Here is a 14,594-nt window from a genome sequence, read left to right as displayed (position 1 = left end):
AAAATCCCTAGACTGAGAATTCCCAAGATCCAATTTTAGAACATGTCCCCAAACTTCTTACAGCATCAAACTCTGACATCTGATAAAAATTTCATTTGTAATTTACGCAATAAACAACATGGAAGTGGAAAATGACCATGACATTCTTACTGCTCAGGGGCCAGAGGCTTTGCTGTTATTTGGTAAAATGACAAATGGTAAAAGTGTTGCCTTGTGATGAATAACCTACGGCTTTCAGAAACATTCTGAGGTGTGGAAAGATGGAGCACTAAGGCCAGACATCATCACGGCTCCTTATGAAGAAGGCATCATAACAGTTCCTCTAATTTTGATTATGAAAATGTGCTTAAATACAGGAAAAAGACATGTGTGGGAACAAGGTCTGAATGTTAGGGACAGGACGATCCACAGTCACTGATCCACATCTAACTTACCTGCGAAAAAGGCACAGCAGGGCCGTCCTATCTCAGCCTTAAAGCCATTGGGCAGCTTGTGTGCACAGTAGTCCGCTAGGGACTTATTCAAGTCATCAAGCTTCTTTAAGGCTGAAAACACAACACACAGAACGTAGACTGTTAAAAGATAAACATTAACCACACTTTCCCTTTAATGTCAGAGAACATTTTTACCATGAAAATCTTAAGTACACCCCAAACAACTGGTAACTACACCACATGCTGTTCTTTTTAAAAGATTACTAAGGCAATACAATAATATTCAGTTAAACTCTTAATAAACTGAAAACCAGTGACTTCTTGAGCACACCATAGCTTGGCAGTACCACAAGGTTTGAGTGTAAACCTCATACAAACCCATGAAGTTAATACTGTCCTAAAAAAGGAAATACAATGACTAAACACAAAGTTTAGTTAATGTTCTGGTAGAAGTTCTGTGGGCAAATCTGCAGCACAATACAATGAGAGGAAGGTGAGGTTGTCTCTAATGAAGACCGTACAGAACCACAAGCAGCCAGCAATCTCCTAGCAGGGAGCAGATGACAGTGCAAAGAACCAGGAGGGGAAGCCACTGAGGACAAACAACAAAGACACAAATGGCTTCGGCATCTACAGAAGAAGGACCGGAGCAGCTATATAAGCCAGAGACAAGTGAACACCTCTGAATTACCACAAAGGCGGCCACAGAAACAGACGTTCTAATTAGGGAACGCCATCATCTTTCAGATGAGCAAGGACATGCTGAAGGAAATGGATGAAGCAAGCACACAAGAGCATTGGGAGTCTCTTGGTTAAGCTTCTCAAAGGACACATGGGTGCTCCAAAGCACACTCACCCACTGATCTATCACCGTGATTGTAATCTGTCCCAAGGATGTGCTTTCAGGGCTGGAGACATGGCTCAGTAGTTAAGAATACCAGCTGCCCTTGCAGAGGACCCAGGTTAGCTCCCAGCACCCACATTATGGCTCACAAACCATCTGTAACTCCTGTTCCAGGGACCTGGCTCCTTCTTGTGGTCCACACAGGCACTGCATGTATGTGGTCCACAGCATGCAGGCAAATACCCATACATGTTTTAAAAAGGAGCAATATCAGTGTAAACTCAGAATATAAGGACTGTAACGTCTATCAACACCTCTGTTAAACTAGGATAAAACCACACAGATGGCAACAATGTAGTTACAAAAAAATAATAGCCCTGAAACAGTCAGTTATCCTACACTCTATTATCCTAGAACAGGAAACCACCAGCAACTGAACCCTAACACAACCTAGTGCTGGTCTCCCAGGTTAGCCACACAGAAGCTCAATGAGGGATGTACAGAACTTTCCACACCACCTATGCAAATACAAAGTGTATAAATTAAAAGCATATTAAGAAAGAAATTAAGAAAAAATATGTGAACTGGTATCCAAGATATTTAGAAAGATAAAAAGTACGAAAGTTATGTACATAGAAGGAACACGTCAGGCTGCTTCTGCCTCTGAAGAACAACTGCAGGCTTTGAGGGGAGAGTGGGGTATCTTGATTTCCACTAAACTGTTACTGTTAAGTTTTATACCATATGCTTGGCAGTCACCTCTGAAAATAAAAGGAAAATTTAAAGTTTTGATTGTTTAATTTTTAGATTTATTTATTTTTTAAGTTATGTGTATGAGTGTTCTGCCTGCATGAACATATGCCATGTGAACGCCTGGTGCCAATGAAAGTTAGGAGAGGGTATCAAATGCCAGTTCTCCGAAACTAGAGTTTCAGATGGTTACCGGTTACAATATGAATACTAAGAACCAAACCTGGGTCCTCTGCAGAAGAAGCAAGTATCTTAACCACCAAGCCATCTCCCTAGCACCTTGAGTTTTGTTCTAAATGACATAGTAGTTCATCTCCCAGGTGAATCTAAATGAAGACATCATGCATCTCAGAACTTGAGAGTCAGACAAGGACTTAGATTATCTAGTCTAATGTATTAATTTGGCAGAAAAAATGGATCTAGAAAAGTTAAACTCAATGATGCTCACTTTTACAGCTCAAATGAAACAGAAAATACAAAGTATGAGAATGTAGTACAAATAGAAATCTCAAAGTGACAGTTGTCAGAATTATGGGAAATGACTCAAGAGAAACAAAGTTGGGTAGCACTGATGACTCTATAGAAACACATGAAGACTCAGCAGAAACACACAATTACTCAGCAGAAACACAAGGATGATACAATGTTCATACTACCATCATTTCAAAGGTAGCCAAAAGCCCCAAGACAAAACAGAACTAGAAACCACTGTGCACTTCTACAATGGAATATTTGCAACAACAACAAAACAAGCTCCAAGTACTTGTAACAATGTGAAGAAACAGTAACCAAGGCAAAGCTAAAAGTATATACTGAATAGTTTTGTTTCCTATGAGGTTCAAAAACCAGGAACAATCAAATGCATGAGGACTCTGCTTCCTTCTGAAGGAGAAGGCATGGGTAAGTACAGGAGGAGCAGCACAGTAGCCTTCTAGGACACCAGCTAACGTTTTCTTTCCTTCCTGATGAGCTGTCTACCAGGGCTGACCTGTGACAACTGCACTTTTTTTTTTTTTAACTTATTCACGTTACATCCCACTCACTGTCCCCTCCAGTCACCCCTACGCTGTCCCCTCCAGTCACTCCTACGCTGTCCCCTCCAGTCACCCCTACGCTGTCCCCTCCAGTCACCCCTACGCTGTCCCCTCCAGTCACCCCTACACTGTCCCCTCCAGTCACCCCTACGCTGTCCCCTCCGGTCACCCCTACACTGCACTCTTGCTACAGCATTTGGTCTCTGAGAATGTAATAGTCCATTAGATCAACGGACAGACTTAATTTCCAACAATGATATTAGGTGATATGCCATGAAATCTAAATCTAAAATGGCCATAAAACATAGTAACACAAACTAAGTGCCATCCAGTCCTTCTGTGCCTGGCTGCTTACAAAGAGCACTTGTGTCCCACAGTCATACACTCTCCAGAATGAATGGCTCATGGAGCCAGCTTACCATCGTCTTTAAGAAAGTGGCAATAGAACTCCCCCGGGCTATATATCACGCAGACCATCACATCCACAGTTTCGTCAACAGAGAACTCAACCCACGTCCACTCCAACGCCTCTGCTGTTCCTTCTATGGCCAATGGAACTGTGAAAATAACTGAATGTTTTTCACAAGAAGGAGACACAGTTTGGGTGGGGAGGGCTGTTGCTGGCAGGGCTGTGGAGCAATCTAGGACAGCTCAATTGACAGAATGTCAACGACCACTGACATTCTGGTGTCTTTATAGGAAGGTGAACCTAAAATTCAGGATTACAATTAACCTGATCACTTGAGTGTCACACATTTCTGAATAATCAAACTTCCAACACACATTTCTGTTTATACAATTTGAGGTATATTTATGTGACTGTTCAATTAAAAAGGTAAAAAGGCACCCAACCCAAACACCAGTTCCCCTGAAATCCTGGCCCCCAGACTCTTGGATCCAGTCTGTGCTGTTTCCTGGACCGCCTACTTACCGCTGGCTGCGTGCAGACTGCTGCCTTTTTCTGTTACTATGTCCTTTTCCTCGATGGCAAAGCCCGAGTCTATGAGAGCTTTAGCCACACTGACATGAGGAGCCGCTGACTTGTCTACAAGCTCCACCAGGGCCCTGGTCCCCAGCATGGCCACCACTCTCACTGTGACCATTCTGTTCTGTACAATCTTCTTCATGACACAAATAGCTTCTGGAGTCCAAATTCCTAATGATGGCTTCACTCCTAACAAACAATTGTTAAAGGGATATTAAAATAATTCCTAAAACAAGCATTTACACATTTAACTTAATTTCCTCAAAGTTTCCTTAAAAACAATAACAGTTTCCTCAAAAACAAATCTATGCCAAACACTGGACCCAAAATGTCCCATATGAGCAGCAAGATTTTATAAACACGAAAAATAGCCAAATTAAAAGTACTTCTGGACCTCAATGTAAAAAACACAAACGAACAAATAAACCAAACCACCTTAATTTCATTGATAGAAAATGTCCAGAAAGCCAAATCTACAGAGAAAGAAAGATTAGCCATTGCCTGGAACAGGCTAACCTGTGAAACCTACATGAGATCTCCAGGGTAAGACGGGACGTGCGCAGACAGATGCTGGTTAGCATGTACAACCCACTTAAGTTTACTAAAAACAAAAACGAAAAATCTACTGAATTCTGTACCTAAAACAAGAACTCCTACAATGTCTAAATTATAGCTCAATAAAGTGATTAATCATAAAGGCATAAACAATCCAGGAAGAAATATTGGCTTTACATATTAATGTGAAGTTTTGTGGGGTTTTGTTTTTCTTAAATACAAATCAATACACTGCCAATAATTCAAAGGCATAGGCTAGAGTCAGTACAGAGACTAAAGCTGAATAAGCCCAGCCCCATGCTTCCACCTCACCCCACCCCCACTGACCAAAAAGAACAAAGCCTCAGCTTCTACTAGTCAAGGGAATAGATGGGACGTGGAAAAATCTACAGGGTGAGAAGCTACAGCAGTGTCTCTGGAGTATGATGTGTGTCAGGATTTACTCTCTCCTAAGGGAGTGCACAAGTGAGCTCAATCTTTTTCACAGAACAGGAGATAGTATGTCCCACAGATACAACAAGACACATACTCATGGCACCTCATCACCTGGGGAACGTACCCTGTGGAGGTTATTCTGCAGTACTGTCTTGCAATGCATTCAAGGACATCTTGGAAAGGATACACATGCAGCCCAAATAATTAAAAGAACATCACTGTCAAAAACTCTGAAATGTCTGATATCAGATACAATCTGTAATAATGATAGATCTGTAAAGCTCACTGAAGACAATTTATTGACACAGGAAGAAGCCCTTGATCCTATGGACAAGGCGCCTACATGGTGACCTCCAAGCCTCCACCTCTGCTCCCGCTGTTCCCACACGCAAGTGTCTACACCACACGCATGCTCTCACTTCCACCCTCATGTCGTAATGTCTGCACAACGAGAGGACCACAGCATTCCATACCTGCCAGCACACAATTTAGAGCTTGCATCGGCAAATCCAACAACTTTGGAATTATGGGACAAAGTCTTTTCAAACTAAGAATCTCAAAGTTTCCATAATCGACATATCCCACCAGGACAGATTCTTCAGAAGCGTAGGCCAGAACTGACGCTCGGTACCACTGATCATCCTCTGAAACAAGGAGAAAGGTGTCTCAGACACTCTACGGCCGGCACAAGTGATCCCCAACTGGAGAAGGCCACATGTACATTCTGCCGCAATACCGAGCACACGGCATGCGTGCTCACTGAACACCAGAAGCCTTGCATCCCAAAGTAGGACCATTATACTCAGCTTAGTGATTGCTTTGGTTTTTTTTTTTTCTTGCAACCAAATACCTGATAAAGAGCTCAAAGGAAGAAAGACTGACTTTGGTTTTGCTCATGGTGTCAGGTTGGGGCACAGTGGGGCAGAGAAGTCACTCCCTGATGTGAAATCCAATCGAGCTGACAATGAAGATTAAGCACCATGCCATGGCATATCATCTAAGTATGAATTTATAGGACTTGTTTCTCTAACAGATAGCTAGTAGGTAGCTCAGCAGGGAGGAGAACAGGTTCCCACCACATGAATCTCCAAGGCACATCGATTATTTGCTAAGGCACTAAGTAAGGCTATTTCTAGAACAGCAGGATGGATTACATGGATACGTAATTACAGAAGTGAAGGCACTGGTAGGTTCTGAGCTTCTGGCTCTTGAGTGGGCTAGTGGGGCTGCCATTAAAGCAACAGTAACACAACTAGGCTTCTACAAAGTAAAACTTGTAGAGCGACAGAGGTCATGACTGGGCTGGGCCTCCAGGCCCCCTTGCTAATTCAAACAAAGCTCACAAAGAAGGGAGTGAGACGTTCTACAGCCCACACTCACGTCACTGTTCATCTCCATGTAACAGTAAGAAACTGACAGAAACTGTAGTGCAGGCTCTCGATGCTGGCGCTCTGCCCTTACAGGAAGCATATTCCACACTGCTTTGGTCTAGTTTTACTGGACATGTGTAGGGCATAATTGGTTCGTGTTAACACTCGAGGCCAAGTGGAGCTATTCGGTGTGAATCAAAGATTTGGGGCTTAACTCAATTGGATGTAAAACCCTCCTCACCTGAGAACTGAGCACAACACACGTCCCCGATGGTTGGGTAAAAGTCAGAGCGCGGAGTCACGTGCCCACAGTAGTCACTGAGGGATTCCTGAAGCTCAGCAAGCTTGTCTGTGGACACAAAACACATCTTAGACAAAGAAGTGTGGTTTCTCGTCTTAGGGTGACATGCCGAGTCTCATGGAACACTTTATGGCCACACAACAAACTAAGAAAACCAACTCACGGCCACTCTGCAGCTGCTGACAAAAGAAGTCTTCTGGGGTCTGGATGTGGGCAACCACGCCACAGAACTCATCACCCACATTCAAAGTCAGCACTTTGGGGATCAGGGCGTTTCTGTCTGTCACAATCTTGTTCTCAGTTGATACTCCTCCACCGTCCTCTGAAGTACCTTGTCAGGAAACAGAAAGACCTTGGCATCACAGAGAGAAACAAAATAGTACCAAAGTAATGAGGAAACCAGGGAACTGAGTTGTTTGAAGATGCAAAGACTGAGTGAGTGACAGTCCACTCAGTAAGGGAAGCAGGTATCTGGGTACTGGACCTTCAGAAAGGGAGTTCTGCATCACCAAAGAAGGAAAACCAGAGCATAAACAACATCAGATCTAACTACAGAATCAGACCTGACCACATTTAATTGCATGAGAGCAATGTTTTATGCTCTCATAAAATATTCAACCTCTAAGGAGCTCAGGAAAACACAATGTAAAGTTGATCCTATCGAAGAGACAAGGAGCAGAGCCTACTTTACAGCGAAATGGAATCCTGCAGACAGTCGTTTGCTACAATAGTATACTCAATTTCGTTAAAATTACACTTAAAATGCATTTGCTGGTCCAAATGAGGAAGAGGTAATGTAAGTTTCACATGGCTTAGAACTGACAGAGTCTGGAGGAGCAGGGGCTTTGAACACCACAAAAAATAACTCACAATACAAAATAGTTCTGAGGACTGAAAGAAAAAAGAACAGCCTACAGGACTATCTGTCCTGCCTCAAGGGTGGGAGTTTCAGAAGGAGACAAGCCATCAACTATCCAGATTCTGAAAGACAAACGGTTCCCTCAGAGGAACCAGGAAGAAGACTTTGTTCAGATAAAGACCAAGGCCAGTTTCACTGTTTTAACTCAGACACATAAAGCACCAGATAACAGAGTTAATCTCACCACCAACCTGTGTGGTCTCGCCCTAGACTGACATGCTGAAAACCTACTGGATGGAATCTGCTATGACAGCAACTTGGAAGGAGCTGATTAAGCAATCTGTGCTCAAGTCCTGAAGTACATACAATGGGCACTGGAATCCTCTACAGGAAGGACAGAGGCGCCCGCCACAGCAGGGCCTGATATCAGTGAGAGACCGTGTCTCCATTAGGGTTTCTACTGCTGTGAAGAGTACTCCAGGACCAAAGCAACTCTTATAAAGGATTGAATTGGGGGTTTGCTTACAGTTTCAGAGGGCTAGCCCATTATCATCATGGGCAGGGGCCTGGTGGGAGCACGGTGGCACTCTAGATGCTGAGGAAGCAGAGAGCAACATCCCGATCTTCAGGCAAGGGGAGACTGCCTGGTCCTGGCACAGGCCTCTGAAGCCTCCAAGCTGACCTCCTCCAACAAGGCCACACCTCCTCATCCTTCTAATCTTTTCCAACAGAGCCACATCCTGGTGTCTAAGCACTCACATATCAGAGCCTCTGGCCATGATCACTCAAGCCACCACAGGCAGGGTATAAGGGTGTCCCAGGCAGGTCTAGGGACAGCACAGCAGGTTCAGGCCTGTTAGGCTCGAAGCCAGACTGTGCAGGACAGTTACTAATCTTCCATTCCGTTCTCATCTCTATCAGGGCGTCACTAAGCTCTGAGGCACCTGACACCTGCCCTGTTCACAGCCCACATTACGCTCTCCTCCTGCACTTTTTCTTCATGGTCACCTCCAGTCATACCTCAGTTTCAGTTTTTCAGAGCTAGTCAAGTCCTTTTAAATTAATGCCTTTTGCAAATATATTCTTTATTTCTTAGGGCCCCACTGTCCCTTCAAGACTACTTCATCCCACGTCTCAGCAGGCACCTTTGCAGGAGAGTTTTCTCTATCCCATGTTGCATAATCTTTCTGTGTGGTTCCCTTCCATACAACCTTTATACCTCCAGGGAACCTTAGCAGAGCAGACAGGACTCTCTGGGCCCTCCTGCTTCTTGCTGCTGAGAGCTACAATGTATCTGTGTTACTGAAGAGTGACTTCCTTACCCAGAAGCACTTACCTCTCTGTTGCTCTTCCTAGCTTTCTTGTCACAACTTTTACTGTCCTGGGCCCAGGTTCACTTGATTATGTTCCTTACTCTGCACCATCAGCACTTACAGCCCTAAGCATGACGACTACTAAACACGTCGACCAACTACTAAGCATGCCGACTACTGGACTATTCTTTGTCTAGTTTTCCTCTGTAGGTGGTAAAGAAACAAACACTCAACGTTTTTCATCACCATTTCTGTTCTAGGGACACCATGAGGGCAAGAGCCCTAGGACCCAGGCTGGGGGGTAAAAGGTAACCACTGGAGGTTGTTCCCATCGTCATAAATGTTCATAAAGAGACGGAGGTAAGAAAACACGGATGGAAGGAAGGAGAGAAGTAAGACATAACCAAGCTATTTGGGAGGAAAGCCAATGGTGACTTGGAAACCAAGAAACAGGCGCAGGGTAGGGGCAAGAGGAGATGGCAGACTCAGGGCAGTCCAGGCTGTCTTTGGAGTGGATATTCATCAACCTGGTCTCACCTCTGTACCATGGACAAAAGACAGTGAGTTATGTCTACATCCAAAGAGCAAAGTCAAAGAGGAACAGACCAGAAAAGCAATGTCAATGAAAAATGCTCGTGGAGGATCTAAGGTGGACCCCTTGTTAAACTTGATGCAAACATGCACACATGTATGTACACGCGCAGTTAACAAGTAAAAAACTACAGACTTAAACACTGTGCTACTACAACAGAATTTCAGAGAACACCTGGCTACTGGTAAAATCCCAGGCTAGGAACCAACCACACTAAGGCAGTATGCACTGGAAAGCCCTCAAGCTAAAGTGTCTCTTTATGAGAGCATATTAGGACTCATCTGCAGGAGGGAAGTCTGAGATTAGAAAGTGTTTCTTTTGTATGCAGTAGTCCTGATGATGCTACCCCAGTCCTCTTGGGGATGAGGAAGGCACTGCTGTCTAACTGGAGTCCCTGCTCAGCATGAGCCCGAGTACTCACTGTGGTCCCTGCTCAATGTGAGCCTGAGTACTCACTGTGGTCCACACTTTGCTTCTTGATGCTCTGCTCACTGGGTTTCACACCATATCCCATTTCCACAAGCACATGGTCCAGCTGTTTTCCTAAAAGGTGATTCAGAAAATAGATCTCCATTGAGACACGACATATAGCATCATAGGCAAACAGACAGTAAGAAACAAGGCAGCCGTGTGTCTCAGACATTATAACTCCTTGCACAGGCTTTGCTTCAGTAGGTCAATTATGGGCAAAATAACACCCAGAAAAGCAGTTTTAAAAATTTAAACAAAATTCCCAGTCACTTGACCAAAAAGTTCACTAAAAGAATCACCTTCAAAATTCCAAATACTAGAAAAGTCAGTTACCATTTCTAAAGCACATTTAAATTAACCAGTTTATCCAAAGAAATCTATTAGGGCCACAAGATTACATGCCTAAATCAGAGCAGCCACAGCTGACATACTCATATCCCAAAGCTGAAGTCACAACATGAGATACACATGTCAAAGAAACAAAAATAGATTACATACTAAATTTCAACAGACAAACTCCTGTTCCACCAAGTCACCCATGATGTGCCTTCTATGAGAGAAAAGGCATAGCATCTTGGGAACTGAGCCAGTGAGTTCAGTATGAGGAGTCACTTTTCCAACAGACAGTAAGCCACCAAGGAAGGGCAGGATCCCGACTGCATCTGCTTCTCAACTGAACACTAATGCTAACGCTATGCACATCTGTGAGGGCTGCTGCAGGAAATGCGTGGGGTCAACATATCAGAGACACTCCTTAGTCTCCTCTTGTAAAGCTGCAGAACTCAAAAGCAGCCATTACAAGGACAGTAAAGGATAATAACATAGTTGCCTCTTATTGGTCCGCATCTGGTCTGCTAAACCATCTGATTCCACAGTCTGGACGAACAGCTAATTCAAGGCCCCATTTCTGCACAATGGGAATGACTCTACACAGAGTATTCGGTCTCACTCCACGGTTCTGTTGCTCCTCTCAGAATCAGGTGGGAATTAAGACTCACATCTTACCTGAACTCTGTAGCACAATGTTGACGGCACAGGTGAGCACCTGCTCCTCTGAGATGTCCACGACCTTGATGGAGCAGTACTGCTCCAACAGCAGGGCTTTGACGGCAGCGACACAGTCCTCACTCCACTTGCCCGCGGTGGGGACAACTCCTGACACACAGCACTTTATGGCCTGAAAGATAAGAATGAAAAGTGAACATTTTAATTAATCACTTAGAGTTTTTAAAGGAATGTATTTCATGCTGAAAACAATTATCAAAAGCCATCAGTACTAACTGGTGCAGTGAGTCAAGTGTGCTTACATGTCTCTGATGCTTCTGCTGGCAACACTAACTGTTGGAAACTGAAGCTTCAGACATAGATATGAGATACAAATTTTACCTTTACTACACATCAATTCTGGCTTCTTCCCAATATTATGTAAATACAGAAATGACTGATGTTCTTGAGCCAATAAGATGTGCCTGAAAAAGCTACTTACTCACAGGAGATGCTACTTAATTAGGGAGAGACACAGGAGAGGCAGCTCCAGGGTATTCATCCACACTGACAGTGACCCAGGAGGACAGCAGGGATGCTGACAGGAGTTTACAAAGAAGGGACTCACGGAAGGAGGAAACAAGTCAATGCCTCTGCTGAGCTGGTGAATTCTGTCTATTGGAATTATCTCTTCATTTCCATAGTCAATGTACAGGACGTGTGCCTTCTTCTGCAGCACATCAACATCTTGTATTACAGCTCTGTTCCAGGTCTGCAAGGGAAATGTGCAGCACCCTGTTGTAAACACAACCTCACAATCCTAGCAAACAACATTCCCGTTTCCTCCAGAGGCACTCAAAAACTCACCACCATTTTGATAAATCCCTGAAATGGTCTAATTAGGACATCTTCAGAAGTTATTCTAGCCCAGGTGACAACCACACAGTGCCTCAGCCACATACACCAGTGCAACTCTGAAGGCCAGCAAGCAGTGTGTGCACAGCTGCTCAGGACTGAGGTGGGCGGCAGAGCCTGGTGGGCCAGTGCAGGAGGGAGTATGCCTGCCTCTGGCGACTGCTCAGGCTGACAAGTCTGCCCCCAGACAGCCCATGCAATTTCAACAGCTCCATTGTCAGGAGCTGGCCCCAGTGAGGTAAAGCTGAGCAGCCTATTAAACAATTCATCAGTGAATTGCTTACCTGATCAACCGTGTATCTGGCAACACACACTTCCCCCTTAACAGGAAGATAACCATCATCAGGCACCATATTTGCATATGTCTCTTTCAAGCTTGTGGAGAGTTGGTTCATGTATTCTAGAACTTCTGAAGAATACAACTGGACATAAAAGTTACTTGGGTGCTTGAATTCAGTAACTGTACCCTTTCAAAGACAAAAAAGAAAAAAACAAAAAGCGTAAGTGTCTTACGTTTTATACCTAAGATAGAGAAAAGCAGTGCATGGTTTTCATAGTCTTTATTGATTTAATCAGGTCTCATCCGTGCCTAGTTACACTGTAAACTCAATGCAAATACAACAAACAAAGAATAAAACCCAGCCGTTCTTTAGTTCTCTCTCCATGGAAAGAAAGCAAAGCCAGTACCTTTATTTCCATGGTTTTCTTGAGTTGGAGGCTTCTCAGGTCAGAGAACATTACTCTCTCAGTATCAGCTGAAATTTCTTTAGTAACTCCCAGGGGACAATCAACCTGCTGGGAACAAGTACACACAGCTTTGACACAGCCTGACTCCCATTGGCGTGGTGGCCACAAAGTCTCACTCTTATGCATGAGTCACAAACCACAGGATCTGGGAGGCTCTGAGACTCTAAGAGCCACTTTCTGCAGGCAGGGGATGCAACTTGGGCTCTAGAGCAGGAATGTGGGTGGCAGGAAGATGACCTCCAGGTAGTTACACAGATGAATCCATTCAACTTTCAAGAAGTTTCGTTTTGTTTTTTGAGATATTCTCTCACTCTGCAATGTAGGCTGGCCTGAAACTATATAGCCTCAGCTAGCCTAGAACTCAAAGCTTTCTACCTGCCTCAGCCTCTCAAATGCTGAGTTTGCAGGCATGAGCCACACTCTTGGCAACATTTAAAAGTTTAAATGTTTACCTGTTAGTGTTTTGTAAGAATAGATACTGTAGAGAATTGATTTTCTTTTTCAGTATGAGGCACTATCGGCTACAGAAATATGAGAATTCTTCTCTGTGAATGCCAGCTAGATGCAATGGTGGTATGAATGCTTCGGCCCAACAGTTACCCAGATGGAGAAGAGCTAACAGAAGGCAATGCCCAAGAGCCAGGCCTAGGATGGAGACCTACAGATGGAAAGCTGTGCTAGTGGGGCTACAAAGCAAGGGTCTGTTCTAGTCCACATTACTTCATACAGAAACACAGCTGTTCAAGGACATTTTGGGGACAGATTGGAAATAATTCCCCAAAGCCCCAAGCAGGCATGCTATGCCACCCATCTCACCACTGTGGAACTAATGGGGTTTTGCTTAATTTATAAATACAGACATGATGCATTAGTTCAAAATATCTTTATAAAGGACATTTAAAATTTACTTTAATGCCAAAAAATATCCTACCTCATTCTTCACTTCAATGGTCTTTGTTTCAAATGGTGATTTATTATCTTCAAGCTTGTGCAAACTGTAATAAAACAAGTGATTATAATACTCACAGTACAAAGAAACTTAAGAGAGGGGTCATAAATCTGTTTCTTTAAATTCTCAATCAACAAAACTTAGAAGGGGAAAAACTTGTGGAGAATAGTAGCCCTGACTTGCCATGAGAAGCTCCCCTATGAGAGTACACCATGTGAAGGCCTAGGATAGCCCATGTCTCAGTATCTGCCCAGAGCCATCTAGGAGAAGCTAAAAACCAGCAGGGGATCTTCCTGAGAAGGTTCTGCCATGGACTAAAATCTACGACAGATTTGCTTCTCTAAGCAAGGCTGAGATGATTAAATCTGAGGAAAGATTGCTATGAATATGCTTTTCTGTTATTAAATAACAACCACTAGATATTAAGCCACCCCTTTGAGCAGATTTCTGCAGACCTAAGAAGATGTACTATCTTGTAGTGATGCCTATAGACAAATAATGATTCTACAGAAATACTGATTTGATTCAATAGATTTTAGGAAGAAAGTTTTTGGAGATGGCCTTAGTTGCTAGAAAGACGTAATAAAGTTAGAATCAAGAAAAGCATCTGCTCACACCTCATGATGGTAAGTGAAGGCTCCACAATAAGAAATACAATGAGCTTTCATAATTATACTAAAAAGAAAAATAGACTTGGACCAATTTTGTGTTCATGGAAAAACATTCAGGTCCAAGAAGAAAACCACAAGTGTGTGTGCGCGCTATGAGAAGGCGTGGCCTTGTAAGACTGCTGCTCTCAACTTGTAAGAGCATGTTACAATCAAACACTACTTTGAACTTAATATCCACATCCACATCCTTCTGGAACTCCCATTTTGTGTAACATTTTATTTCTGAGGTAATTTTCTAACGAAGTTTTTGTCTAAGAAGGTATAAAAGACCAGAGAAAATTATTGGTTGAATGGTTTGGCTTGGGGGCTTTGCCCCATCCATTTACCCTTCCTTCCTTCCTTCCTTCCTTCCTTCCTTCCTTCCTTCCTTCCTTCCTTCCTTCCT

At 43.5% G+C, this 14,594-nt stretch overlaps 1 protein-coding gene across 2 annotated transcripts in view; it reads right to left on the bottom strand.

Annotated features, from left to right (window-relative positions):
* The window catches only part of Tdrd1 (tudor domain containing 1), a 35,897-nt gene that overhangs the window by 11,122 nt on the left and 10,181 nt on the right, over nucleotides 1-14,594 (bottom strand). For both annotated transcript variants that reach the window (XM_028775786.1, XM_028775793.1), the window contains exons 5-16: nucleotides 13,521-13,584; nucleotides 12,530-12,634; nucleotides 12,127-12,309; nucleotides 11,556-11,699; nucleotides 10,949-11,120; nucleotides 9,929-10,015; nucleotides 6,872-7,039; nucleotides 6,649-6,756; nucleotides 5,511-5,681; nucleotides 3,994-4,236; nucleotides 3,482-3,619; nucleotides 435-545 (exon numbers count right to left, since the gene is read on the bottom strand). In XM_028775786.1, coding sequence (XP_028631619.1) covers nucleotides 435-545; nucleotides 3,482-3,619; nucleotides 3,994-4,236; nucleotides 5,511-5,681; nucleotides 6,649-6,756; nucleotides 6,872-7,039; nucleotides 9,929-10,015; nucleotides 10,949-11,120; nucleotides 11,556-11,699; nucleotides 12,127-12,309; nucleotides 12,530-12,634; nucleotides 13,521-13,584 — 1,694 coding nt within the window. The remainder of the gene's footprint in view (nucleotides 1-434; nucleotides 546-3,481; nucleotides 3,620-3,993; nucleotides 4,237-5,510; nucleotides 5,682-6,648; nucleotides 6,757-6,871; nucleotides 7,040-9,928; nucleotides 10,016-10,948; nucleotides 11,121-11,555; nucleotides 11,700-12,126; nucleotides 12,310-12,529; nucleotides 12,635-13,520; nucleotides 13,585-14,594) is intronic.

Source organism: Grammomys surdaster, unplaced genomic scaffold (genome assembly GCF_004785775.1).
Source record: "Grammomys surdaster isolate TR1022 unplaced genomic scaffold, NIH_TR_1.0 66, whole genome shotgun sequence".
Lineage (NCBI taxonomy): Eukaryota > Metazoa > Chordata > Mammalia > Rodentia > Muridae > Grammomys > Grammomys surdaster.
This window is presented reverse-complemented; position numbering and strand designations above follow the sequence as displayed.